This window comes from Orbicella franksi, chromosome 2 (genome assembly GCF_964199315.1).
Source record: "Orbicella franksi chromosome 2, jaOrbFran1.1, whole genome shotgun sequence".
Classification (NCBI taxonomy): Eukaryota; Metazoa; Cnidaria; class Anthozoa; order Scleractinia; family Merulinidae; genus Orbicella; species Orbicella franksi.
In genome coordinates this window covers 1,439,878-1,467,187 of record NC_138146.1, presented here as the reverse complement: position 1 = coordinate 1,467,187, position 27,310 = coordinate 1,439,878, and the positions used below count along the sequence as shown (strand labels likewise).

The window sequence follows — 27,310 nt, the reverse complement described above, 5'->3', positions numbered from 1 at the left end:
TGCTACAATCAGGGTATCAAAAGACTGCCCAATCATTGGTGAAGACGTTATCATTTTTGCGACGCTATAGGTTACCATGGTAACAGTATGACCTGCTAAAACCACCCTTAATTACAGCTTTAGGGGCTTATAATTCAATAACGGCACCGTGAAACTTTTTTATGTTATCAATTTTAATAAGCATGATAAGACGCAACTTTTGACAAAGTTTCTCGTGCCAAGGCCCTTCTGGCTAAGAGAAGCGACAAGGGCTATGTGGATTCGGCTGACGTGTTTACATCCTTCTTGCCACCCAATCTAGACCACATGATGATTCATTTGGGAGGTTACCATTGTTCTGTTTACACATGCACTCAGTTGCTTGGGCAAATTGCACAACTGGAACCTTCCAAGTAAATCATCACGTGGTCTGAGTTGTGTGGCAAGAAGGATGTAAACTCAATAATCTGTGAGCCCAAGCGCGAAGCAAGCAGGCCAAAAAATCGAGGACAATAAATAAAGGGCCTGTTACTTATGGAAAGCATTGGGGTTTAAATGTCGCACACTCTGCAACCAGCCAAGCGGCAAAAACACCGGATGGTAACGGATTGCTATGGATTCAATGGTTTCACTTACTTTTTTACGACAACTGCAGAAATTCTCGCGCGCTCATTTGCTAATTTTTATTGTCAATAAGCGGACAGACACATGAATTTATAATTTATGGGATGCGTCAGCGAGCGAGGGCGGACAATTTGACAATTTGTTATCGTAAAAAACAAATTGACGTCAGTTTTTAATGCGTCTGTCCTGTTAGTGACGATGAATTTCGTCATAACATTGTCAAAGTAGTCTGCGGATCCACTCGGCTATCGCCTCGTGGACACAGCTACTTTGACGATGTTATGACGAAATTCATGATCAAAAACAGGACAGAAGCATGAAAAACTGACGTCAATTTGTTAATTCGACTCAATGAAAATATGGCTACACGACTTGACGCGCAAAGCACACCGGTCCGTCATGGGTCTTTAATAAGATTTATGTGCCGACGTAAAAAAAACTAGAAGCGACGCAGTCATAAAATTCATATAAATTCTCTCTCTTTATTAAGGACAAAAAAAAAATTATTAAGTGCAAGGAAATGAAATCGCATAGTTGTCCTACAACATACACACACTGTACTGTTCAAGATAAGCATTAATATACAGTTTAAATTTCGATTGCGATGCCAATGAAATTCTGCAACTTTTGATCATTCTCAATAAATTCTTCAGTCTTCAAGATTTTCTCTCTCTTCTACTGTCTAAAATATTTTCAATAATTATTATCAATAAATTCACGTGAACATTAAAGTCATCATTAGATAACACTTCTGCCTAGGTCTATACAAAGTGCCACACGACCTATCTGGATTTTCTTTTAGATCTACGGAGATCCGTACAGTCTCCAGTTGGTTGTTGATTGTTACGACTGTCACGTGCGATTACTACACAACCAATCAGAAAACTGTAGAGCTAAGTTAACAGTATGGATAGATGGATTCCCGGATGATGCATGGAGCAAGTTCTCTTTCAAGCTACCGGTTGATATGTGTCATCAGGTGTAGGACTCGGAACTGGAGATGAGCTTGATTCACTTGAGATGCTGACTCCGGGTGAGATTAAATTTTTCTCCATGTTATCCGGCTGTCCTGACCTGAACAAATCTCTCTTTGACAAGAAGCTCCTGGGGTTCTTCAAGCAGCTGCAAAGGTAAATTCAAGAGCGATTAGCATGCATATTCTCCTTACACTACAAGGAGACTAATGTTGAGAATAAAGAAACTGATCTTGATCACTGTGTTACTGAAAGGGCTTAGGAGTATCACAGTATATCATTATTATTATTATTATTATCATTATTATTATTATCATTATTATTATTATTATTATTATTATTATTATTTTCATTCACTACTGGTGCATTTGTGTGAGTTCATTAAGTGAGGTACTGAGCCCATTCTAAGAAACTTCCACCAATCCTAACAATCAGAGGACACAGTCCGTTTATTGGCATGGATCACCTCTCTCTGGTAATTTTCGGGCACTAGGGTGGCGAAGACTCTACTATCAAAGATTGGAACGGAAGTCTATCCTAATGTATAAAACATTAAATGGTACGAGACCTGATTATCTGAGATCAAGTTTCGTATATCGTGGCAACGTAAATGCTTATCGTTTAAGGAATACCGAAAACAAATTAGTTCTTCCACAACCTCGAACTGATTATCTTAAAAGACGTTTTTCGTACAGCGGAGCTCAGTTGTGGAACAACTTACCTATAGACCTAAGACAAGCACCTTCACTGACCGATTTCAAATCTAAATTAGGTCGCCACAGTTTAAAGTAATATCTTATTTTAAGTAAATTTGTAGACACGGCCTCCGCGAAAAGCAGTTTTTTTAAAATTTTTATTGTAGTTAGGCAGGTAGGTAGATAGTCCAGTAACTTTGTTGACTGATGGAAAAACCGTGTATAAATGAACTTATCTTATCTTATCTTATCTTATCTGGTAGTCTTTGTCACAACCCTCCCCCCACCCCCACTCTTAAGAGAAAAAAATTGGAAAGATGCCCTTCCGAATTTTTCTTTCAGGTAGGGATGCAGTGACAAAGGCTAGTCTCTGGTTTCCATTCCATAAAGCGACCAGGAGTATTCATACTTAAAGGAGCTCAGCCGTGGTATTTTGAGTTATTTTGTTACCACACAAAATTACCCCAAACAACCCCAAGAAAATCTAGAGATAGCAGTTTACTAAGATAGAAAAACAGCAAAGAGATGATAATACAATAATAAACCATAAAGGAACAAGGATGGTTAAGGATGACGAAGATTAACACGGATTACACACGACAAACTTGAAATATGTAGACTAAACTTTTCAAGATGCGCAAACCGTAACTAATAGTTCCTTTAACCCCTGGATGGGATGCAAGTCAATTGCAGGTTACCCATTGTATTTGGTTGGGCTGCCACTAGGACCCATATATACACCTGGGTGGAGAGAGGCACTGCCAACAGAGGCACAACCAATTCCCTAGCTACGTGAAACAGTAATAACTATTAAATTTATGTGTTTTAAGTGAGAATGTAGTAGGTAATGTATGTGCTGATAATACATTACATACATTATTACATTCACTAATTTGTACAGCCTGTAAAAGTTAATGAACAGTGTACGCAATGAGTTAATAAAAATATAAGTCACATGAAACAACATGATGGGTACCTACCATATGAGTAGCAGTGGTATAATTAATAGTATTGCTCCCAGAAAGAACACAAATCCTGGAAAATCGAACTTCAGAGAAGCAGGATACATTGAGTTGAAGATGAAGGCACCAATAAAGTTAAACAAGGTTTCCAGGGATGCAGTGGCTGAAAACAGTGCTCCTGAAAAGGATAGTGTGACAGCAATGTATAATGCATCTAAAACAGCACAGAAGTTCTGCTAAAGATCTGATCCCAATCAACTCTCTAGCAAACATGCACATATAGGTCCGCAATGCATACAAAGAGCCACTGACCCATTGTGCCTTCTGGTGGCATTACGGGCATAAATACAGTCAGGACATCATTGCAAGCAGTTGGGTCTGCAAGCAATGTACCTTCTGCACACATTGTAGACCTAAATGGTGGGAGATACTAAGAAACTGTGTCGCAAAGATAAGATAACTTACACAACATTGTGAAAATGGTCCATTACAATCAGTAAAACAATTACATACTTAATTAGTGAAAAATTATGTTAACAGATTTTTAAATTTACCTTGTTCATCCGCACCAACAGTTCTTGACATCATGCCGCGAAAAACAGGGGTGATTGTTCCAGTAAATATTCCAGCCACTGGTGCTGATTAGATCAAAGAAGAGAGAGAAATGAGACTAAAAGAAAATGTGCGCAAGTAAAAGAGAGCTGCTTGAAAGTACTTACCCATAAACACCAACCACTCAAATTTAGAGAATCCAAACACGAGCAGCGACAATGCAAGGGAGATAATACCAACTCTAGCAATGTTGACTTCATTTATACACCTCCCTAATACCTTTATACCAAGAACAGCACCAAGGCCTTGTGAGAAGTATCGGAATGCAGAAAAATATCCAACCTTTCCCGCAGAGAAACACAGTGGGCTGTGCAACAGGAACAGCACAACGACCCCGTTCACGCCGAGGGTGGTTAGAACAATGACACCAGAACATAGTGTGAAGATGACGAGATTTCTTCCAGCCCCGTTTCTTGGACACTTGTACACATACCAGACTCTCTTGATGCTTGATAAGCTGAATAATTTGCGGATGTTTAACCTCTTGCCCACTGTGGATGAAGAGGTCCTTGATTCTGGGACAAAGCAAATTATGTAGAGAACTGACGCAAGAAGACAGACAAATATGAACCAGTATGGTGCTACAAAACCAAGATTCTCAATCCACAGGCCACTGGTGAGCTGACTTATCATTCCACCAAAAAACACCAGACATTCCATGACAGCTGCAACAGAAAACAATCGAATATAATTATCAGCTGAATATTTCTGAAACCTTTGAAATTGTGAGGTATACTTAGCCCTTATTAACCGAGCAGGAGGTCTGTATGGGAGAATCTTGACCGAGGTCGTGGGTACAAACCGACCGTGGGTACAGACCGAACGCAGTGCGGTCTGTACACACAACCGAGGTCAACATTCTCCTATACAGACCGACTTAGCTGGGTTAATAAGATGTTTATTATACGGCAAAGAAAACTTTAATTCGTTTAATGTAACTGGTTTGCTGACATTGTGCTTGCGAATGGCAAAGAGCTTAACTTAAACCTGCCGAAATTTGCTCGTCCTCTTTACTTCTTTTTTTTGTCATAGGCTTTTGGCACTTCCATAAATGCTTCAGAAGAAAATAAAAGAAAATGGTGAACATTTTTGTATTTTAGTTTACTACTTTTTCAACGCAAAATGAAACCAGTCTAGATGCCGGTCTAGATGGGAAAATCTAGACTGCGGTCAATATCAATTTCACCCAATCAAATTCGTGAATTCAGTAGTTTCCAGTCCTTGAGAGACACAGCCATATAATAAATGTACATACGTACACTGACTGAATAATATGACAAAGATTATGGCCGCAATAAATATGAGGTAGAGATGACCATAAAGGATGTACTGTAAGGTGTTACCGGGCAGCCTTCTGCTCCATTTACAATGCAACAAGGTAGAATGAGTGACAGCCAGCTCATAAGCTTATCAATCCTGATTCTAGTTAAAGCACTGGCCACAGGGCCAGTTTTGTATGGGGAGGCTCTGCCCAAAGATCCAACCCCTTACCCTTTTGACAGTAAAAGTACCCCTTTCCTATACCTTTTATTGAAAAAACGTTCTCCTTTCACCTACATGTACCTACTTTTAAAAGAACACTGCATCCCTTTGCATACTATGGGAGAACATCAAGCATTACCAGAAGAGATTTTAACCAAAAAACAGGTTTCATTTATTCAGTTCCTGTTCATGTTACATCTAAATGACAGATTTTTCGAGCCTTTCATAAAGCTCAACTTGCGAACTCCCTACCCTTTCATATAACTGACGGTTGAAAAAGGTATCCCTTACAGACTGAGTCTCCCCGTATAAGGATTACTCCTCTCCCGGGGCACTGAACAGCTGGGTCAATGTGTTAATCTTAAACCATGTCTCTCCTCCTGGCTGCTGCAAACTGTTAACCACAGCAACCTGACAAAATTCTGGGGGGCAGACTAGGGTGGATGTCATTCCCCTACAGTGGATTAGGAGCAAATGTTAGAACCAGAAGAGAGGTTTTAACCACTTGGTAGACCACACTACCGCTATCCAGCTTCTCAGGGTTAGCAAACTAATGTTGTTACCATCTTGCCCAGAGGACTGCAGTATATCTTATTTTTAAATTTCTTCACTCAAAGTCCAGGGCTCCACAGAGTTTTTCTTACCCAGGCGGAAACTCCTATCTGATTCATCAGTAGTGTCAGCAATGTACGCCATGACTGCTAGCACCATTGTGGTAAAGTATCCACATGTGCCGCTGATGGCACTCCCCACAAACAACACGTAAATAGGCCATTCAAAGTACATTGTTAAGAGCACAATGAAAGCTTCAAGTGTACTTCCAATAGCGGGCAAGGCTAGGGCAGGTCGACGCCCAACACTGTCTGTCCAGGCACCAATAAAGAGAGCAGTTAATATGGAAGGAATTGAAGCAAACATGACTATTCCCAAGTGAATGTATGATGATAAGGCCTGCACCTACATGTGGAGAATTGAACAAAAATAAATTATTATTAATCCAACCTAAATTTATAAATACCTTGTCCTGAGGTCTCAAAATGAGCAAAGTAAAGACCATAGTGGAACAGCCCTGCAAGTGAAAGGTTAAAGTCAATGGAAATGACTGGAGGAGGTGCTGTTTATCAACTGAAGGAGCATTAGCCCACAAATGAGGTACAGAAGAAGACATCAGAAACTGACTTGGGAAAGCTTAGAAACATTGGAAGAGCAGCCAACTGAAACTGTACATGACACTGAAGATCGCTGCCGACAAATAATGTAGTTGTTACTATACAGGTGTGAAACGTGGTGTATGACGGATGCGACCAAATGAAGAGATTCATAACTGGGCTAGCATCAGCACCATCAGTAAGCAAATCTACATCTGGAGGAGATGGAGGTTCATTGACCACATTCTCAGAATGAAATACAATTAACCTAAAAAACATCACAAGACAGCATTAGCCAGGGCTCGGGGGGGGGGGGGGGGGGCAGGGGGAAGAGAAGTTGAGGTACATATATAGCACACAACTGCAGGGAAAGAAAGAACACTCAAACTCCTGGGTTTAATTTAGTCGTGGAGGGAGGCAGCAGTGGTTGCGCGTGAATGAGTGTCATGGGAAAGAACAGTATTTACAATTGCATTACGCCCAGGGTGATCAAGGTATAATTATTATGTGATTATGAACAGGAGACAATTGAGTTCATTTTGAATATCGAGGACACTTGGACTATTGTAGACTCGTATTTAAGACATTTGGACTGTGATAGATTCGTAGTCAAGGCATCGTTTTAAAGCTTAGTTCCTGAAATCATGTGGAATCGAATGCTTATCTGGTTAACAGCTTATGCACTAGTAATTTGACCCACCCCCCTCCTTTGGGGGATACCTGGGACAAACTGGGGGTTTTCACCTCGTTTTCACTCAATTTAGGTTCCCCAGTAGTTGGAGAGGGCACCTTTTTTCGCAGCTTCACTATACAGTACAGGGTCTGAGCAGGGGTTTGGCAGGGATTTCACTTGTGGTTCGCCACCTCTTTCAGAACACTGGGTTAAAGTTGCATGTTCACAGAAAACATGGAGATTAAACAACTGACGAAGAAGATATGAAAAAAATCCTGTGAAAGCTCCAGTTATTAAAAAATTATATCAATCTTTTTTATTAATGAATTGTTCTTGATGTTTAGAGGGCCGGGGAGTTCACTATGAATTTTTTCCCTGCAAGACAGGGCTTTCACTGCATTTCACTGACAGCAGACGTGAATGCCCCGGGTATCCCCAAATTTGGGTGGGGGAGGAGGGTTCAAATGACTGGTGCATTATACATACTAATACGGCAATAATGAAGAAATTCACCTCCTTTTCCAATTCTTTAAGAGTTACATTTAATGTCTGATTACTGCAGCTCCCTTTTGACGATGCACTATAAGGGAAACCCTTATCATCACTGACACGTTTGTAGATGTACTGTTGAATAACGGGCAAGTGCATGAAGAGGCCATAGGTATAAAGAAAGATCACTGGCTCTATAGTAGGTCGTCTGAACTTCAACCAGGCTCCTAAAGGCATCTTAGCAAATTAGTCTGGCACAACAAGAAAGAATTGAGCAAAATTAATGACAAAGAAGAATAATTTTAATCATAATACTTTGTCCTTTTGCATTTTTATTATGAACATCACTGAAAAGAAATGAAAGGCCAACAGAACCAACCACATACAGAAACAGAAGTGTAAAAGTTCAAAGCAGAAGGTAAAAAGGTAAACTGGTAAATTTGAATGCCATTGTTAATTTCGTACAAATAGTAAAGAAGGCAACATGTGTGATAGCCATAACATAGTACAATTCCAATAACAGTCTCACACCTGAGTTTAAATGAGCTTTGTTCGAAAAAAGAAATAATTTGGATGAACTCATTAACATACTGACCAAGGCTGAAGAAAGATCTATGATCCAAATTTGGTTTAGGACCCAAGATCCCAACATCAAGACAAGTACAATCCGGAATCCATGCCAAATTTCACAGCTGATCCACGATCCACTGTGTTTTCAAAATACGTGAATCCACTCGATTTACCATGAGAATCCACAATCAGTGCGCTTTTTAAGGCCAAATCCGTTGATCCGAAAACCTATTCACCCCCCTCAGTAAGATTAAGGGTTAGGAGGTTAGATGCAGGCTGTCACATCAGAGCCAGGGAGGAGGGGGTGGGGGCAAAACCTAGAGAAAACAAAGCTTCCTTTTCCACTTCAGAAACTATTAGTAATTCATTTAAATAATAACGATATTACATTAGTGCTCAACTCAATTACCAGCATGTGTTGCAGCCTCTGTAAAAATTGACATACAAATCCCTATAATTTTCCTCTTCAAAGTTCTGTGACTTAAAGATTGGTAGCTTTACAAAATAAATGTTCTTGCCATTTTCTGGTATTCATAAAGTTGCATCCCAGAATATTTTGTAATAAGAGGCCACATCAACATGACGGGAGATGCCATTAAAAATATATCCACGTACAGTAATTCTTATATCCACCTCAACACTTGTTTCATTTTCACGAAACAAGACAGTCAGAACTAAATAAAACCTGTAATACAAGTAAAAGAAATTGAAATGTGTCTACATGTATATACAGCTCTGTCAGATCAGTTGATTTGCTGACTGACCATTTATTCAACTCCATTGTTTGCAGATCATGTGACTGCCGTTGAGGTTTCACGTGAGCATCAGCAGACAAAAGAACAGTTCTCACGAGAGTGTCACATGAGCTCAAATTTTAAAGAGGGCTATTACATTATAAGATTCTCCGGTCAAAACAAGAAAAAAACAATAAACTCACTAATACTGAATGATCAATCTATTTATCATAGGTTATGGAAAAGCGAAATCCGCAAGCTAAGGGAAGCTAAAAGTAAGCTTATAAACTTGGCTTGATGGCTGTTGCACGTTACGACTTGAAAAACCATTAATCTTGAGAGAGCGGACGGTGTCAGCTCGTGAATGACACCGCGAACTTTTCACAGCGAGCATGTTCATGTCAAAACTACTGTTGCTGTTGCCGTTAACAAATCTCTTACCTTCCGAATTTAAACAAGAGCTAACAGGTAGATTTCTCTGACTAATAAAGTTTCTCAGCGTTAACTCCTTCTTCCTTGGCGCCAAAACCAGTCGTTCGCTTCAGCTCTGCAAAATCACGTTACTTCCTTTGCACTTCTTTTTTTCCTTGATTCTGTCAACAGCAGGTGAAATCCTGGCGGTTGTCGTTAAACCTCGTTCTGAATTCTGCATATTCTGAAATGGTTGCGCGTATATTTATCAAGTACTTACCAGGCCTGATCTAGGGCCATACGCAAATACAGCTGTCAACTATCACTGTCAACTTTACACCAATCACGCAACACTGAACGCGTCACAGAAAATGAAGATTGCGTGACTCCATGGACGGCATTTTTTTCCCGAGGGGATGGGGTGGTTTCTAAGTCCTATATCTATGATGTTGGTTAGGTTTCTGTTGCATCTGAGAAAGGTTTCTTTTGCCCGTGAGAAAGCATGACTTTATTGAGAAACTTCTTTTATGTACACCTCCATCAATAATAAAATCTGCACTGGAGCAAAACCAGCCCATGCCATAAAAGCTTATCTCAGCAAAATGAGCAGAAGCTCAGAAACACATAAGAGTGTAGGAGTATTCCCAAGTTCCCTAGATGGGATGTTACTCCATCACAATCATGTTTGGCCCCAGCCTTTCATCAGCACATGTATACTGGCCTGGGGGTTGGCAGGAGGGGGGGGGGGGGGTTGGGAACTCCCATATAAAAAGAACGGGGGTGCTTGTCGGAAATTTTGAAAAGAATCCCTAAGAGTTACCAAGATCCTGTTTTGTGGGCATGGCTTAAAATTTAAGGTACCAATTCTTACATAACACTTTATCTCCTGTCATATTTCTTCAGCTCAATGTCTTAAAAGGTATCACAAAAGCTCCCGCTGTGGACCTTTTGTGGCTGAACACACTAAGAGGTACCAAAACCGTCTTTTCAACCCCTTTAAGGTACGACGAGAACCCCCCGTCCTTTTTATATGGGAGTCTCCCCCCTGGGTTTGCTGGTAACCATGATTTATTCTCCCGTACCAGGTTATTCAAGAGCAACCCAGGATTAAGGGTTGATCAAGGTGTTTCTTGATTTGTGCAGTGCGAGATAAGTAGTGTCAAAACTGGAGGGCAAAAAACCTCACTGAGAAGCAAGGTTTCCCGCTGGCTGAGAAACAAATGAAGTGGAAAATGTTTTTCTCACACACAGCTGGGAGTCTGAGTACAAGTGTGTGGGGGTTTGCAGGTCATGTGGCTTGTACAAGGTTCAGTTTTTGTTTTGCCATCTGCCATTGCTTGACATGCCCCACCTGCCCACCTGTGAAGTATTTCAAGAGTGCATTAAGTTGCCATGAATTTATTCTCTAGCCAAGTTTTTGTGCAGTTGTAAGACAGTTATGTTGTTTTGTTACTTAAGGTAAGGTTGCATGGTTCGGTTTGGCATGGCTCCCAGCGGTGTGTGAGAAGTTAGTAAATGGAACCCACTGACATAAGCTAAACCTAGATTAGCTTAATTAATGGAACTTTAACCCTGCTGTAATATATTCATAACCGGAAGTTGTGTTAAGCTGTTGTATTACCCAAGATGCTTAGAGAATAAAGTTGTTGTGTTGAGCAAGCCTCGTCAACTTGTGTTGTTATGTCACTGAGCCATACTTTTGCTAGTATGTTTCACCTGCCTTTTCCATAGTAACCATCCAGCCAATTCCTTCTCCCCTCCCCTACCCTCCCCAGTTGCTTTAAATGAACAATGAGAGACTCAACTCAACTCAACATTAAACCCCAGGATTTTGAAATTTCTTCATAGCTAACATAATCTGCTTTTAAAATTATACTACAGTGTACAAATTTTACAAATACATTTAACTACTTTCTTGACGCTTCTAGAGAGTAAGGATCTAATGACACAGTTCTCTGCGGTATAATGTCTGCTAATTGAAGCCTTGTTTGTCTTGTTTCAAGATCTTGGAGTCTATTAGCCCACATGGCAACTTTCTCCCTTGTTCTTGTTAGAAGTTCCTCTTTCTGAACTAACTCAGCTCTCATTTTGTCCACTTCCTGAAAATAAAACAATAAGAGTATTTAAGACAACAAACAATAATTACCAGTATCAAATACATGCAGGGGTGTTGTATTATTCTGCTACTACTGTACTGGGTCTGTACTGGGGTTTATTTCTATCCTGAATTTTTGAGACCTTAAACCTCCCATTTATTCAAAGCAACCTTTAACTACCTTGTCAAAAAGCTAAGAGATATTTGCCTCTCAAATTTTTGAACCTCTCAATATTTCCAAATAATTTCTGTTCCCCTTGGTGATTTCTACTGTCTGCCCGGAATAAGAACACTGCAAGACAGAACATTTGCTCCAGATCAAGGAAAAATGAAAACAAGATTACATGGACACTGTATGGCCACATTTCAATGTAAAAGTACCATTTACCCAACTTGAACCCTCAACAGGGCTGTATACCATACACACCAAACCCCCTGGCCAACCCTAATAACAATAACCCTAATAATATTATTGAACATAGGCTAACTCCATATTTTATTAAAAATCTTTAAAACAAGATTAGCGTGTAGTTCTGAAATTAGTAACACCTGATAGTAGCAACACTCCCATAATTAATAAATTTTTACACTGGTTAGAAAACCTTGTACAGTGCAGTTAAGGTCATTCCCCAGTATTGCATTGTGCATCCTTACTGTGCATAATTTATGGCATCATTAGCGCACGTTCGTGCATGCACACATTGAAAACATGGCGGATTTGCCTTGATATTGAGTTGTGTCAGTTGAAAAATGGCTAATAGCTCACTAACGAGCTCGGGCACCCCAAATTTGTTTCCAGTCATTTTAATCACTTAATCATTAGCTTTCTGTGAGAAACGACTGATCTGATTTCTATGTTTGAAAATTGAATACCTAAGAAAAATAGCAGCTGCACTGTAGTCTTTTCTATTTTGCAGTGTGATAGCCGTGGCAAGCAATTTGGTTCCAATATTTTAATAAGGATTCAGCTGTCTGTCAAAATCAAACTTAAAAAGTTTATTTGTGTCCGACACAAGTATTGACTGTAGTTTGAGGCGTGTTTTCATGAGTCTGGGCTCTCCAAGAGTTTACAATAATTTGGAATGCATTCTTGTAATAAGCGTTAAATAATGCTAAAATGGGACATTTTCAATGCCTCACTTAATAGACAAGCATGGGCACCCCCCTTTTTTATTTTATAATTTAAGTTCTCATATGATAAATATCCATTGGACAAAGTTTGAACAAAAATCTATGTGCAGTTTTATTTCATGGGAATTACCTTAACATTGACCATCTATGAATAGCAAATCACATGCAGTCATAACCCCGGTGGGGGTACTCCAATACATGTACATACGCTATGTAGGTACATGTATGCGCCGCTGTGAAGGGTATGGTTTTCCAGCAGTTTAGTCTGGAATAGGGCATAGAAATCAGACAGTTTTGGTCCAGAATAGGGTACATAATTCAAGAACAGGGTTTTTTACTTGAGGTTCTTCAATAGAAGTTGAAACTTGGAAGTGACTTGTATGATTTTGGTTTAGTTGTATGTCAGACTACGACAGTGATAAAGTTACTGCTTGGAAAATAGCTAGTCTGGGATAGAGTAGTGGTTTAGCTGATAATGGTATAGGATGGGGTTAGTGTTCCAGTGTCCCAGCGGCACACCTCCACCCAAAGATTTACGGAGAACCCTCCCCCCCGCCCACTATGGTCATAACATTATTTTGCTAGTTTGCTTCACCACTGTGAGAATACATTCACTCTTGTATCTGCCTTTTGTTCAAACAATGCATTACTAGAGCGACAAACAAAGGAACAACGTACATGCATATACCCTTCCAGGCTTGAAACTTTACCTCTTTTGTGACTTCTTGGGGATGATTTACCCGGCTGTACATTTGCTTCCTGAGGAAATCAGCTTCCAGTGACTTGGCGGCCTCTAGAAATTTTATGATTGAGGCCTCTACACCTGAAGGTTACAAAGGTATGTCCCAATTTTAGCGAGGAGCATTTTGCCGTGTTATTTCTGACTTTACTGCACGCGATTAAGTCTAGTAATTTCAATTAAATTGATGGTGCGGAAAGTTGCCCTGATCTGCTTACCACTTTTGTTGACATTCATTTTCTCGCCATCTTTTTCCAAATTATCAGTGACAAGCAACAGAGACACACACGTCTAAAAGAGAAAAGATTGCGAAATTTAAACACGCAGATGAAACAGATCGATTCGGGAAGAGATTGAAGCCGTTTTAATACCTGAAGTGAAGACTCAAGAGCGCTAACCAAATCTTCCTTATGGGCAGCCATCTTGTGCCACACTGGTTCCCAGGCCCTGGGCCTTTCCTGGCAACGAGGCTCTTCGTTCACCGTCCCCTCCCTTCTTCGACAAGATTTTGCCTTTATTTAGCCAACAAAACTACCAAAACTTTCTCTTTTTTTGTATTAGTTCCAAACGAAGCACAGAGAGATCCAATATCGTAGTGTAAGTAATCTGCTCCTGGAATTATCAGCCTGCATTGTTAACAGATCAACTTAACATTTGTTGTTGTTTAAACCCCTGATCATAACAGATCACATGCCAAAGGTCTAGATACACACAGTCACTCTTCTGAAGTGACTTTGACGACTAGCTTGTGTAGCGGGCATGAAAGTGACAGAGTTATGTGATGGTCATGGAACCTTTCAGGCTATATTGAGTTATTTATTTTTTATCTTATTCTTTTACTCTACATAAATCCACTTCACACTCCCCCAAAAGGTTTATTCCTGACTTTATTATTGTTTTCCATAACATTGTACCTACTGTATAGAACAACGTATTGTATCTACATATGCTTGATTTCCATGCTCTCTCGAGTCCAGTCTCCCTTCCCCAAACTGTGGCTAGTACCTGAGCCTACTATTAACCAAAGAGAACAGACCCTTACTGAGCTCTTTTAGTCTTGGCTCTCCGTGGTAAAAAAAAAAATCTAACACCTTGCTAGGAATTGGGATATTTTGATCTTTCCTTAGTGTTAACTTTATCCAATTTTGTTGGACTGGTTAAACTCTTAAATGGACTGAACATCAACACAACACAGAAGTGGTTTTAAAAGTCAATCCAGTTTATTAGAATAACAAATGGCTTCATACACTTTACATCACTCATTAATTCAAACTGTTCTCCCTCAACAAGAATGCTTCCATGAACAAAATTACAGATGAATGATTTCTTTCACAATTATTTTGCTGGGGACTCTTTCTTGGACTTTGACCTCAATTTAAAAAGTCCCACAATTCCAAATAGGGTTCCATAAACTGCAAACACAACCTGAAAGAAAAAATAAAGTACATTATTCCAGGCTGGTCGCTTATTAACCTTGGTTGCCACAAATATCCCTTTTCAAAATTTCCTCACTTTTCCATGACTTTTCCGTGATAAAAATAAAATTTCCCAGACCAAACAAATACAGAATATCAGATCTAATAGCGGCTTTTGTGGCCTCAACTTACAGCCATCCTTAATTCCACTCAATCATACAGACTGATAAGTTTCAACAAATGTCCCTACCTCAGTTTTAGGGAAAATATTGTTCAGATCACAGTGACCACAAATGTTTCTTCCAGCCTTCAATGGTATTAAATCAGCCATGTTAAATTATTTCAGTTTTCTCTTACTTTTCTTCAAAATGTCAATTTTCCCTGACTCAAAATAAAAGTCCCTGACTTTTTCCTGACCTTGAAGAAATTTTTCCCTGACCATTTTCTGACCTATGGTGACCCTGTTAACTTTTCCTACCTACAGGGTGGGCACTTAATCAAATGAATATGGTGACCACGACCATAAAATTATGAGCAAAGACAAGTTCACACAGGGATGCCATCATTACTGACTATTCACCTGAAGATGCCATTATTGTTGTGATTCTTGTTTCATTTTCAAGTTTTCAGTCAAATTTTCATTGTTTTCAGCTTCGTGATGTAATGAAAATATACATTGTATATTGAAGATTGCCTCGTATGTACATGTACTGTACATTTTGTACCTTGAAAAAATCTCTAGGAAGAGGAAATTCTCCTAGCCGCTGGCACTTACGGAGAACACTGTAAAGGTATTCTGACTGTATGGACTGTATAGCAAGTATTAACATTCTTGTAATAAGACCTGTATTTCTACAACTCGCCAGGAGGAATAACATAAGAAATGAGAATTTTCCATACACGTGCCATTCTTTGTACATAATTTCAGTCACAGAAAATGGTTAGGGGGAAAGGGACTTATACATGAATCTGAGGGGAGGGCTCTCATGACCAGAATGTTTTCCATCAGACAGAGGGGCCTCCACTACATAACAAGAGGAGCTTATAATTAAGGAGCATTAAACTTGGACTTAAACGTTACATACGTTTCCCCAAAAATGCCTCCAATTTTTGCTGAACTCAAAACTAGCCTTCAAATTGAGTAAGCTGAAAGCTACCGTAAGGAAAAGAACTGGAAGTATTGAGATACATGTATGTTTGCCGAGTTTTTGGTTGTGAACAATTTTTGACATACAGTAGATTTGCGCTTTTTGTCCTGCATCTTAGTTTGGTAAATTGTTAATAATATTATTTTTTATCTTTTTCTCAGTTCGTGAGTGGGCTGAATTCAACGACTCCTGCAATCTGAATGGTTCCTGGCGCGGGTGGAATTTTCTCATCCAGACTGCCACAGTGGGCGGAATCCATCATGTTGATCTATTTTCATGAACAAATTAGGGTACATGTAATCGACAATCTTTTCTCCTTTTTACACTTCCATTGATGATTAATTAATGGAAGTTTATCTCTATTCACCTTTAAATGGCAAGGAAAGTCACTGTACCGCTAAGTAAATTCAATTGAGTTGCAAGAGTTTGTTTGGCTGTTTGTACCTTGGCGCTGTAATGTCGCGTAATCCTATCTGTCTCTCTCTGTACAATTTTTAGCAAAAAATGAATCAATTTCAGTTGAGTTTACCTGTCTGATCGTTGCTGTATTTGAGAGAATTTCTGTGGAATACACTTCATGAATTTCTTTGCTTCCTTGAACTTAATTTAGGATAGAAAAGTTGGATTTCAAATGATTCGCAATGACTGACAGAAATTGTTTTAATTTGCTGTAATACTTTAAACTTTGCACAAAATTTCACACCAAAAAAAAATTTGGAGAACTTAACTGGTGAGCTAAATGCAACTAACATAAGGTAGATCGAAATAAATACATTAATTAATACATCTTTCTTTATCTAGTGTCTAAGTTACTCGCTCGTTTACTTGTTAAATTTTTTACGAATTTTTTGTAGACGGCACATAAGCTGATTCAATGACAAAGCTGCGTAAACAAACCCACTTGAAAGCCAATTTACCACAGGGAAAAAAGATACACATGTTATTGGCTGGTTTAGGGTCAGTCCGTATAGTGAGAAACTGTGACCTCGGGCTTGAAAATGCAGCCCTCGGCCTCCAGCTTCGGGCAGCATTTTCAAGACTTCAGTCACAGTTTTTCACTATACGGACCTCCCAGCCGGCCGATAACATCTATATATTTTACCTCTTGAGCCAACTTATCCTAGGTACTTCAGTAGAAATTATTTGGAGCTTCAAACCTTAAGCTCATGCTGCTAAAATTTGCTAATTTTGTATCCCGTTCTTTCAACCACAATAACGCAAATAAGTAATATCCTGAATCAGAAAAAAAGTGGAAGCTCTGATTGAGAGTGACCACGTTCTCACAGAGCTGCTGCAATATCAGTCAAAGACAGTTTTATGATCCAGAGGGTCGTGCTATGCACGCCAAGAGGAATCATTAAACATTCATACAACAAAAGCTACTTACATTACGTCTTCCAGCAATAGTCTGAGTGTTAAAGTAATATTGCCATCCTGTTAAACCAAGCTGCTCCGCCGTGGGATGATCAGCCATTTGTCGCGTCATACGCCTCGCCAACGGAACACGCAAACTCCTCCATAAAACCCCGCTCATCCTGGCCTCCTTCATTGAGAGAACGTAAAAGTATCCTTATTAACTCATAAAGTCGTAAAAAAACATTGCTTCCTGCGAGAAAAACAACTCTTACCTTTTACAATCCTTTCCCAAGGAAATCCAAAAATGGCGGACAGAAGAAGTTCCTAATCAAAGTGGGTGAAGCCGCTGACAACGTTTCCAAGCAAACTCATTCCCAGGGTCGCGCTCGGGGTCGAGCCCACTCGCAAGCGCGCGCGAAACTCGAGATCTTCTTATCTCCTCGCGCGATTTCCTACGAATACAAATTTTCTGATGTATAATTTGAACTGGCACAAAGGATACATCAGCTCAATATGAAGACCCTGCGCTGATTCTGATAAATTGTGTAATTTATGCAACGAAGAGTCAAAAATCTAGCAAAAGAAAACCATGCCGGACGATTCGCTAATGTAACCAGTCTGAACATTGCGTGACATAGAGCTTACGTTAAACGAACTTTCGATCAATTGTTATAATTTCCTGACGTGCAAACATATGGAGCTTCAAGATTAATGAGTGGCAACGAGATCTGCTTGAAAGTATCGTGTATTTCAATTCTCAAATAAGATCTTTTATGATTTGATTGCAAGAAACTATCAGTGTTCGTGGCGAGACGCGTTTTTAGAAAACAGAATTTCACACCGCAGACTCGTGTGGCACGCATCCACGCCTGAAGACGATTGACAAGCATTTTGCACTGAAAACAGTTTCAAATGATAACACTTCTTTCTAAGGCTGTTTTTGTTGTAAGGTATAACAGCATCTATGATCATGCATGCTGGGCCTAAGTGCAATACGTGTAGGATAGTGACACAGAAAATAACATATCCCTTGCAATAGAAAGCTGAACAGATTTTGCATGCATGCTTGATTTAAATCCTGTTTTTGTCGAGGGAAAATTTTCTTTGACAAGTTCATTACATTAGCACTGATGTGAGTGTCATTTTCACAAACGACCCCATTAACCAAGAAAGTCAATCTCCCTTTGTCAAACCGACAAAAATTACATAGATAACAGACTCCGGCGAGTTTTAAATTCATTTCAGCCTTGCTTGCCATCAAGGTGTGTCTGGCATTGAACTGCGTTGACGTTTCATCTCGAGCTCGAAGTATTTGCTTAGTTGACTTTCTCGGACGATCAAAATGTCGTCGGGGAAGACGAAATCGAAAAAAAGTGGATCGAAGAAGAAGGTTCAACGTGCAACTTCCAACGTGTTCGCAATGTTTGATCAGACGCAGATTCATGAGTTTAAAGAAGCATTCAATGTGATCGATCAGGACCGAGATGGAATCATCAGCGCTAAAGACCTGACGGAGATGTTCAACTCTCTGGGCAGGCCCCAGAAGGACGAATATATCGAGGACATGCTGGGGGAAGCCACCGGCACGGTGAATTTTACCATGTTTATGACGCTGTTCTCGGAGAACATGCACGGGACTGATCCCGAAGACATGATCAGGAGTGCGTTCACGACTTTCGATCCCGATGGAACTGGAATCATCAACGAGGACAGACTGCGACCACTGCTGATGAAAATCGGGGACAGGTAGGTACAGAGAGAACTGAAATACCGACAGTGTTTCTTTATTGCGTCCTGGGCGCGCATTACGGAGATGTAATATAAATAGGTGATCTCTCTTTATGGCGTTGATTTTTGCAATCGTATGTCTATATGTGTGAGCAGAATTGGGCCACATTGAAAATCAAGTATGATCCAAAAGACACACCCGTCTATATAAAGAGGGCGAGTTTCTGGTGACGAGAATTTTGCAATGACTAGCACTATGAAGGCTCTACTTCGTTACAACGGAAACAGTTTTCACGTTAAATGCGAGAGTAAGAAAGCAGTTGTCTTGACTGATATAACGCTGAATTCTCAACGCTGACATTAAAAGATATGTGCGCCCGTAGGTATGGAGAGTTTGAATTTGGGAATTTGTAAACAGGCTTGAATTATTGTCCCGAGGGCCTAGGGTCTTCTAAGTTTATTCGGACGTCATATCATAGCTTGAACCGATAACTGTGTTCCTTATACTTGTTCATAGGGTTGTCTGGCCCAAACTAGATTCACCAAACTCGGCTTCTGTTGATGTGATATTGGTTGTGAGAATCAAATACGTGCTAGGAGTTGATAGAGGAAGAGCATAGGAAAACAGATTTTGTTTACCAGTGTGTTAATCAAGCATGCCGTAGAATACTCTTAAATTAAACAGATAGAGATCGTAACAATGAACCATTTCGTCACTCAATTTACAAATTTAACCTACCTCGCCCACAAAATAACTGACAAAATTCTCGCTTTTTAAAACCAGATTGCTTAATTGCCTATTTGGAAGTCTGAAGCTGTTTTTTTCGCGAATCGAAGTCGTAAATTCTACTCTCCTTTTCTAATAATTCTGGCTCAAATACAGACTAAAAACATCACAGAAAATACCGTAGAGGTCAACTGAAGGTCATTAAAGCGGTTTTCACGGCTGTTCCAATAATCGAGATTCCACTTGTCCGAAACTGAGTGGACACTTGTGTATTCTTATGTCCTGCATTTAAACGGATTGCAACAATGGAAATTTTGCGCTGACGAATTCTCGTAGAATTATCAGTCTATCCCAGATAATTCTTGCTATATGTCTTGTTCTTGTGAAAACTGTCAAAGCGCCATGGCCAATGGGAAGGTCAAAGATGGCAATCAGATAATTATTGCTATATTTATTTAAACATCTGGCCTGAGGGGCAGTCGAGTCATGCAAAAAACGTAACCGCGAGATTAACGCGCGCGTGTTTTCCACGCGAATACAGCCACGTGATCCAAATGCTTGGTTGTGTTAGTCGAGTACCCAGAGCTCTTTAAGGTACGCCCGGCCAAAATAGGTATGTTTAGTAATTGCAGTGTGTTTATAAGTTGTATTTCGTCTTTTTTGTAGGTTTACAGAGGACGAATGCGATGAAATGTTTCATTGTGCGAATGCTGATGACGATGGCAACTTCAATTACGTGGAATTCACCAAAACCATCAAACACGGTGAACAAGATGACTGATTAACAGAAGGAAAGAACTTTATCATTACAAGGAACAGAACTCTTCGTAAATAGCTAGCATAGAAATTTTCATTTTATTGTAGTGCAACAGAATGATTTTGGATAATTAATTCAGATGATTAAACTGGTGATTTTGTCATTTATTTTCGAGGTTTAATTCAACGCTTTGAAATGAAGGCTGATTTGTCAGGCCAAAAAAATTTAATAATAATAGATGAGGTAAACTACTTTGACGAGGTTTATACGAAATTCACGGTCAATTCTAATCATAGCATTTTGGTGGAAAAATATTTGAGATAAACATATGGTTCGAAATAGCATTATTTACCTGTAATCCTATTAAAATCGGGTTTTCCGGCACTACTGAATCCCCCAAATTTCAATCTTTCTGCGGGCTCCTCTAAGTTAACATTAAATTTGTTAAATTTGTAATTGTTTTTTTTTTCTTCTTCTTCTTTTATCTTTTCTTTTTTTTTTTTTTTTTTGAAGATTATTTGTAGCATAAAAATTATGTACAGCCGATCACTCGGGAGTCCATACAAACGGTGTACTATAAGCTTTTTCTTTACCCATTTTCACCGAAGGGAGACTATACCGCGAGCTACAGCTTACGCAAACACTAACGAAAACAACCTTTAGTGAAAATACCGAAAAATTAACAGTAGTTAGGAAAATAGTTGATACGTCGCTGAATTCTTAGAACTTTCATCAAAGACAACTAAGTAATGTGCTAAGGAGAATTGATATGTTCAGCTTTGGAGCGGTGTAAAGGGCGTCGGTGACTAATCAACCGTCACTAAACGGCAAGAAAGATAACAGAACCGAGTTGTCTTAACTGAATGAATCTGCCGTAAGAAAAGATGTTACCAGTTCCCAATAAATTTACCGGTATTTAATCTAATAAATCGGTATTTTCCTTAGGTTTTGCAATAGCAATTTGGTAACTGTGATCAAAATATCCGAACGATGCAGAATTAGCTGTAAATAACACGACAGATTTTCAAGCGGACTACAACTGTATAAAATGCTGACGTGAGAACAGGCAGAAATCTGCGCACCAGTTTGGTTCTCTCCTTTGTACAAAATTTTTTCGTCTTTTTTATATATCACGCTGCTTCTAACTGGACACACATGAAGGAAAGTTTTGCTGTAATGTCCTTTATTTCGTCGCTGTAATTTCGTGGGAAAAAGATTTGGTAGACAGGTATCAATTTGATAACATTTTCCTAATTAGGTCAAGGGCATTGTATCGAGTTCACAAAAGCGCGGTTTGATACCCGGCGATTTAAAATCCGTAAACATTCTAGCATTACTGCATAGTGTTTTTGCGTTGGGTAGACAAAGCGCGCGGAGAAAAAAGAAGCACACGCCTAAAATGTCTTCGAAAACGAAAGCTAAGAAGTCCGGCAGCAAGAAGAAGGCACAGCGAGCCACTTCTAACGTGTTCGCCATGTTTGACCAACAGCAGATCCAGGAGTTTAAAGAAGCGTTTAGCATGATCGATCAAGACCGCGATGGGTTTATCAAAGACGCAGACCTGAAAGACATGTTCAACTCGCTGGGCAAGGAAGAATCGAACGATTACATCGACGACATGTTGAATGAAGCTTCTGGGCCTCTGAACTTCACAATGTTTCTGACATTGATGGGTGAAAAGCTCAATGGCACAGACCCCGAGGACATGATCAGGAACGCTTTCGCCTCGTTTGACTATGACGGCAAGGGGGTACTAAACGAGGACAAGCTTCGACCTTTGTTGATGGGAATGGGAGACAGGTAAGGCAGTTCTTCAAAGAAATTACCCAATCAAATTTTTTGTTCCATGAAACTTAACCCCAACAGAATTCGGGAAATATGATGATCTGGGATCGACTCTGACCGCTCGGGTATTGCGTTCTCGGACGGGGCAGTTTACTGGCGGGTTCAAGTGTGACAAAGATAATGGGGATTGCAAATTCATCTTACTGGCGACAAAAAGGACAGTGCTGACAGTGCTGTGTCTTCGCGCCATGTTTGAGAAAAGAGTGCGCAAGATGTTAAAAGCCCACGTACCACCTCGAGTTCTCAAAATTTCCTGATCATTGAGAAAAGAGATTCTTAGTGCATTTGGCAGGACTCAATAAAAACAGTTCAATGCAAATGCGAATTCATGAAGTGAAACATGTAATAACTCTACTGGATAAAGTATTTAATTTGTGAATTTAGTTTGTTGAAGCGTCATAAATTCCTATTTATACGGATTGTGATGTCTCGAACGAATGATAGAACAACGGGTTACTAAAACCAAGAGGGTTATAACAATGAGTTGTAAAAGTCTTACATAACTTGGCATGAAGGAAAGAATTTCAAACATTTCAAATACTGCGACTTACAAAGGTCACCTCAGGAAGTGCACTTATAGCATAAAACCCGCGAACGTTCTTAGATGTTACGAGGTACTCTAAAATCAGTTGTTCACTATTGGTAAAAGTCTCGCCGTTCCAGTCAAAAAAGACATTAGTATTGCTTCCTTGCGTTGTTATTTGTAATGAGATCTCTTCTAAGCTAGCGTTTTCTAGCAGACTTTGCTCACGCTAAAGTTTTCCTCACAGCTTGAAGTCCCTGCGTGATTTTAATCTGCTCCACAACAGAGAAGCCTGTTGTGGTTATAAGCTTTGGTCAAATTTAAAGTCGTTCTGTGCATGACAGAGAAACTATAATAATTAAAAACTCGCTGTTAAATGGGTGAATCTTCGTGGTTTTATTCCGTTTTCTTATGTGTGGAGAAGAACTATCTTTGCTCCTGAACAAATTTACAGAGAAGCCATGAACAGCCTCAATGGCTGACAATTATCTACAGAGTTGATAGTTTAATCCGGTTACGCGTCACTTAATTGAAATAAAACAATTATCAGCACAGTTGCTGCCAGTATAGGAATTTATTGTATACCGCAAAGACTTTTAGAGTATAGATATCAATGGAATGACCTAGAGTCAACAGGCAAGGCGTAAAGGAATCGAAAAATTCGAACAAATTATGGCAAATTTAATATTCGATTTAATGGACCTAAATTATGGAATGAACTCGATGAAAGATTCAAATCTTGTACTTCTAATCAATTTAAAAAAGAACTAACTTCGCATTTCATTAGTCTCTATTAATGTTTACTGATATTTTGATCTTTTATATCTATTTATTTTGTTTTGTTTTGTAAATTTAATCTTGTACCAAGTTTGTGATACTTATGTGTACCAATGTATTTGTTGTGCCTCTTTCCTGACTCTTACATTTTTAATTATTATAATTACGGTCACCCAACTAGTTTAGCTCTTTAGTTATTTTGGGTGTCCCACTACTGTATGTACTGTACTGTTTATTTATATATTTATAATTACAATCTTGTAAATTCTTTTAGTTGTTTACAGTAGTAGAAATAAACTGTTGTTGTTGTTGTTGAAAATTGGTTGTACCTCGCATCCCAACTTTGTGTGCGTTATAACCAGTTTTGATGTCTCTAGATCACGTATAAATAAGTCAGCGAGGCTTTCATCAACATTTTCCCTGTCTCCCAATTTCTTTCGTGACATTCAGTGTTTTTTTAACAAGAACGTTCTCTGAGGTCTGGGGTCTGGGGTCTAGAAATGTCTGCGTTGTGTTACACATCCGTGACTGTCACGTTTTCCTGCAGGTTCACTGATGACGAGTGTGACGAGATGTTTCGCTTAGCAAACGCTGATGACGACGGCAACTTCAACTACTTGGAGTTTGTAAAGACGATCAAACATGGCGCTAAGGACGACTAGTTTTGAATCAGGGCCATCATTTTCAGCCACGATAGTATCGAACATGTTTTCGGTTGCACGGAGATTTATGGGTTTTTTAAAATAACTGTTATATTATCATTTTTATAAATGTTATTTCTTAGCTTATCATAAGACAGTTGGAAAAGGGACGAGGGATGTATGGACTATTAAACTTGTACTAAATGAAAATAATACATAGGGGTTGCTACATTGTTACGGCCAGCAAGCCATTTGTGACTCCGTAGGGTGGGGTGGGGTTTATAAATTGACAATGAACCCGTGATATTCATCACAGAAATTGCTTGGCAACTATACAACCAGTGACCTATCCTGTGGAGTGTAATTTGTAATTGACTCAAACGTTCTGAAAGAGTTCAACAACGCCAGCAAATTAACAAAAGCTTTAATTAACACTACAGAGACAACAAAAGCTCTGCATGCGCGTTAAACAACTTTATAACAGGCTTTGCTGTTCCCTACAGCAAGCAGCCGATCTTAAATCTCATTTTCATGTTTTTGCTTTGAATTCCACCGACTCCACCGTACAGTTCGGGAGTAGTTCTCAAGTCTACGCAGAATCTTTAAAAGACAATTTATTCGTGAGTGTTGACGTCAGTGTCGGCTTTGGCCGGGTTTGCTACATAAAAGCTTGGGAAGGGACAAAATACTTACAGCGGTTACTATTTCAATGGCTGTTATTTCCATTTTCCTCTGTTCTGGCGTTCACACCCGAACTTAGGCCTTCGTCACTCAGCCGGAAGCCAAATCCCAAACTGACCCAGCATAAATGAACGTAATCAGGAAAAGTGGTTGAATAGCGGAAATCGTGTCGATTTCCTGACATTAGAAACAAGCAAAAATGAAACAAAGGAATGTTAAATAAAGGAGGCAAAAATGGTGCGGTCAAGGCAAAACTAAATTATAGTATTACAAATTATAGCATGAGTCGAGCATTGTAAAAATAAAAATATCACATTAAATATATCAGAGTATACGGTGTACTCTGAAAAATGATCATTGACATCTCGAGCGGTCAATTAACACCTCGGCTCAGTTTCCAGCCGTGGGTGTTTCGGTCAGAGGATCGCTGGCGCATCGAAACACCCACGACTAAAACCTAAGACTTATTAACACCCAAGGAAACAATTCTACCTACAAAGGAAATCAAAACTTCGCCGGTAAGAGCTAACGTTCACCCTTAATTTGCCGCAGACTGAGTAAAGAAACCGTTTGCGTACAGAACATTTCATTTGGTACAAACATAGCTGGAAATATTGTTTTTGTTTCTGTCAGACATAATGGACTTCTCTTAACCTCAACTGCTTTAAATGCAAAAACAGCTGGAGAAATAATTTGGTCAACGGAAATCATCGGCGCCCTATACTCAAAATCAGCCTCGGCTTTCAATAAGCCGGTGATTCGGATATTTTTTTTTTCTCATCGCACTCTAATCTCGCTTTTGGAGTCATAAGGCGAGCAAGGCTTTGGTTTAAACCAAGATAACGCCAAAGCAGGTTGGTAGGTAAATTTCTCCTTGGATTAAATTGAGCTGTTATGCAAATTATTTACGGACTTGAGGGTAATCTGCTAAGTGTCTCTTTATGATGCACTTGAATCTTCACCTGTTTTCCTTTTCCTAACGAACCTCGCTCGTTTGCCAGCGAGACACGCTGCTGGAAGCACGTTAAAAAAACTCGAAGCTATAAATCTTTCAGTGGCAGAGAGCAGCACGTTATCAAGCTGTTTTCACGCAGTAAATCGAAGCAGGTGCATCGGAAAAAACGTCAGCCACTTACCAAGTTACAATTTCACCAACTCATTGCTCTTCAAATTCTCTCTGCATTTACCAGCTTGTTCGCTTATCTTGTTTTGTTCGACGGTCAAGAAAGCTAATTGAAGAGGTAAGACAACATTTATCTATCGCTCAAATAACAACAGATTTATTTTGTATCTAGTTAACTTATTACAAGAACTTGAAGTAAAAACTTTCAGTCGTTGTTAAGTAGACCAGCTGAAAAGATGAAACAACGATTATCTCGAACATTCGAATTTCATCAGAAAAACAACAGTCATATGTAAACATAATAATTGCAGAATGTAGTATATGGTCGAGAATTCGAAGAAATTGTCCACTACTTTTTCTTTTGCTTTATTTAGCTGAAAAAAGCAACCAAGAATTGTTGGGCCTATGAAAAATTAAGTCGATTCTTTTAAATCCTAATTCACACAGAATGAAGCTCTAAGCACGTTCGTTAAGGAGTGAATCATGCGAAGCATCAAAGACTCGTTTCAGTTTTAAACGAAACGTGCCAAATATTCTTATTTCAGTATATAAAATGACGAGTGGTTTCATATGGAAATTAAATTTAAAAAAATACTATGCGTTTTCTAAGCAGATGCTAAGGCGAAAACAATAACAAACGTTGTTTCTACTTTTAATAGTTTTCTTTCGAAGCTCTGCTAGAAAAGCAAACAAAATTGCAGGAACTAGTAAATTACAAATTGTTTTGCTTAATTTTTTCCATCAGCCTAAGTTTCGTAGGTACTGACATCAATTAAATTTAATAACCTCAGTTCATTTCGCACCGATAGCAAATAAAGGATTTCACTGGTGGTTTTTCCTGCACGCAATTCTTATCTCTTTTTATTGTAAATCTTTGCGGGGTTCTATTAATTTTACATACATTTGTTACTGTGACTACTGCCAAGTGAAAAATGGAAACATTCTGCCACGCTGAAGTCTCTCAGTTTTCACACGTTTCGGGGTGAGCGGACTACTGCACACGGTTTGAACAATGAAATAAGCTAGATATCAGAATGACCTTTCAATCTTTAAACTCGGAATAATTTACAAAATTTAACACAAAGTAAGATAAAATTCGTCTTAAAGAAGGAAGTCATAAATAATCAAGTGAAAAAGACTCCTAAAAACGTACAACAAAAATGCTGAAATTAACGACAAAATAAATCACGCTTTCATATAAAAACTTTAGATTTCAACTTAGTTTAGCTTAGTTTGAATAAGCTAAAGCTTTCATCTTCCACTACACCCCT

At 39.2% G+C, this 27,310-nt stretch overlaps 4 protein-coding genes across 5 annotated transcripts; 2 read left to right on the top strand and 2 right to left on the bottom strand.

Annotated features, from left to right (window-relative positions):
• Positions 1-1,065: 1,065 nt before the first annotated feature.
• LOC145474976 (proton-coupled folate transporter-like) lies at positions 1,066-9,747 on the bottom strand. 2 transcript variants are annotated; one of them, XM_081455208.1, is made up of 7 exons: positions 8,618-9,747; positions 7,663-7,889; positions 5,973-6,285; positions 3,954-4,511; positions 3,789-3,872; positions 3,253-3,412; positions 1,066-1,725 (listed from the first exon to the last, which is right to left on the bottom strand). In XM_081455208.1, the coding sequence occupies exons 2-7, from the start codon at positions 7,873-7,875 to the stop codon at positions 1,554-1,556; spliced, it is 1,500 nt and encodes a 499-aa protein (XP_081311334.1). In that variant the 5' UTR covers positions 7,876-7,889; positions 8,618-9,747; the 3' UTR covers positions 1,066-1,553. The 2 variants fall into 2 exon arrangements, with proteins under 2 accessions (XP_081311334.1, XP_081311335.1); XM_081455209.1 differs by having other exon boundaries at positions 9,384-9,747.
• An 86-nt stretch (positions 9,748-9,833) lies between these two features.
• LOC145475035 (mediator of RNA polymerase II transcription subunit 28-like) lies at positions 9,834-17,584 on the bottom strand. Its single transcript, XM_081455212.1, has 6 exons — positions 17,510-17,584; positions 17,269-17,424; positions 13,690-14,743; positions 13,537-13,609; positions 13,290-13,402; positions 9,834-11,452 (listed from the first exon to the last, which is right to left on the bottom strand). The coding sequence occupies exons 3-6, from the start codon at positions 13,738-13,740 to the stop codon at positions 11,261-11,263; spliced, it is 429 nt and encodes a 142-aa protein (XP_081311338.1). The 5' UTR covers positions 13,741-14,743; positions 17,269-17,424; positions 17,510-17,584; the 3' UTR covers positions 9,834-11,260.
• An 890-nt stretch (positions 17,585-18,474) lies between these two features.
• LOC145475002 (myosin regulatory light chain 12A-like) lies at positions 18,475-20,616 on the top strand. Its single transcript, XM_081455210.1, has 2 exons — positions 18,475-18,983; positions 20,359-20,616. The coding sequence occupies exons 1-2, from the start codon at positions 18,580-18,582 to the stop codon at positions 20,471-20,473; spliced, it is 519 nt and encodes a 172-aa protein (XP_081311336.1). The 5' UTR covers positions 18,475-18,579; the 3' UTR covers positions 20,474-20,616.
• Positions 20,617-20,761: 145 nt separating this feature from the next.
• Positions 20,762-25,828, top strand: LOC145475018 (myosin regulatory light polypeptide 9-like). Its single transcript, XM_081455211.1, has 2 exons — positions 20,762-22,249; positions 24,142-25,828. The coding sequence occupies exons 1-2, from the start codon at positions 21,849-21,851 to the stop codon at positions 24,254-24,256; spliced, it is 516 nt and encodes a 171-aa protein (XP_081311337.1). The 5' UTR covers positions 20,762-21,848; the 3' UTR covers positions 24,257-25,828.
• The last annotated feature ends 1,482 nt before the right edge of the window (positions 25,829-27,310 follow it).